Source organism: Crocuta crocuta, unplaced genomic scaffold (genome assembly GCF_008692635.1).
Source record: "Crocuta crocuta isolate KB4526 unplaced genomic scaffold, BGI_CrCroc_1.0 scaffold696, whole genome shotgun sequence".
NCBI classification, from domain to species: Eukaryota; Metazoa; Chordata; class Mammalia; order Carnivora; family Hyaenidae; genus Crocuta; species Crocuta crocuta.
This window is the reverse complement of record NW_027529467.1, coordinates 397,119-398,770: the sequence shown is the minus strand read 5'-3', so window position 1 is coordinate 398,770 and position 1,652 is coordinate 397,119. Positions and strand designations below refer to the sequence as shown.

The 1,652-nt window shown below is 31.5% G+C and overlaps 1 protein-coding gene across 1 annotated transcript in view; it reads right to left on the bottom strand.

Moving 5' to 3' along the window:
* The window catches only part of CFAP47 (cilia and flagella associated protein 47), a 492,482-nt gene that overhangs the window by 381,069 nt on the left and 109,761 nt on the right, over positions 1–1,652 (bottom strand). Inside the window, 1 exon segment of the mRNA XM_077760783.1 lies at positions 1,599–1,649. Within this exon segment, the coding sequence (XP_077616909.1) occupies positions 1,599–1,649 (51 nt within the window).

Genomic DNA, 1,652 nt, shown 5'->3' with positions numbered 1-1,652 from the left:
GGAATGGAATGATATTTACAAAAAACACTAACTGCAAATAAAAACCCAAAACATTTCAGCAGAGTCAGAGTAAGAAATAAATTCATATATAACTTTGTCTGTGGGCAAGTTCACTGATACTGTTCCAACTTGGAACTGACAGGAAAATATATGTCCACATAGGTGTTTTCGACAGTCTAAAGATGACATATAAAAGAGAATAAGATGTATAGCATATAAAACAAAATTTGGAAAAATACATGAAATTTCTGAAAAATAATATAAACAAAATATAAAATGAAACTGCTTGGAAATGAATAGATATTACAACAGAAAATATGAACAAGTCAAATTCCCTTCCTAAAAATCACATTTCAGTCTTGCTCAAGAAGAGAAGCAAAATCCTTTGTTTTACAACACTAGTCTTAAATTTAAAAAGACACAGACTGAAAATAAAATGATATATCAACAAAATGCTGACAAAAGACAAAATGGCAATATAGCACATAAAACAACATTCAAGCAAATGGCATTTAGTAGAAAAAAGAACATTACTTTAAATGCATATGCTTATTTATAAAAGATACAGAAGACAAAATTTTAATAACATCCAAATATACAAAGCAAAACTACTAGAATCAAAAAAGTTTTAACAAACTGCCACCATAGTAAGAGACTCAGACAGACTATAGTAACAATTCTAATGCAATTGCAATATAAATGTAATGTAATTGTCATGTAGTAACACTGGATTAACGGATTTAGGAGGAGAATTAGGTAGAAGAGGAGATATTGCAAATGAAGAGAAAAATTCATTAGTTACATGCTTTCAGATGATAAAACTATTTACTTAGAAAACAATGCAGAATAATCTCTGAAAAACTTCCAGATCTACCTAGAGAAGTTCAGTTATGGGAGCCAGGTGCCATATAAACTATAAATATACTTTTATATAGTGATAGCTAATTTAAAAGATTAATTTAAAAATATCATTCCGAATAATGAGGCCTACAAAATAAACTTTACTAGAAAAACATGCTATTTTTTGAGGGGGAAAAAACTCCATTATAGGCCCTTTTCTAGAAACAGGAAGAAATTAGCCTATAGTTCATTTGGAAAAGTTACTGTGTAAGAACTGCCAAGAATTAGTGTAACAGATTTGTAATGACAGAAAATTTGTGACACCAATTATAAAAAGGTACAATAAAGTTGTTGTAATAAAGAACACCAGTAATGAAGTGGACAGAGAGATAAACAGACATGCTGGCCGGCTTCCCCCAAAGCAGGCAATCCAAGCATGAAAGCTAAATGGTGGCCATGCCTTTTCTGACCTCATCTTGGAAATCACACACCATCATATCCATAATATCTTCTGGGTGATCTATCAGTCCTATTTCATGTGGGAGGGGACTATACAAGGCCATGAACACCAAGAGGTGAGGATCATTGGGGGCCATATTGAGGCTGGTTATGAAAGAAGTCTAGTAAGAAACTTCTTAAAACTGTTTCAAGAACACATAAAAAATAACCTAAACTATTGTGTACATGATAAAAATAAATAATAATATGTGAGGGGTAAAGTGAAACATCAATAGCAAATATAGGCAAAAAGTACTTACTTGGACAGAAACTTATGGTAACTTTAAATTCTTTATGTGATTGCAGAACCCCAC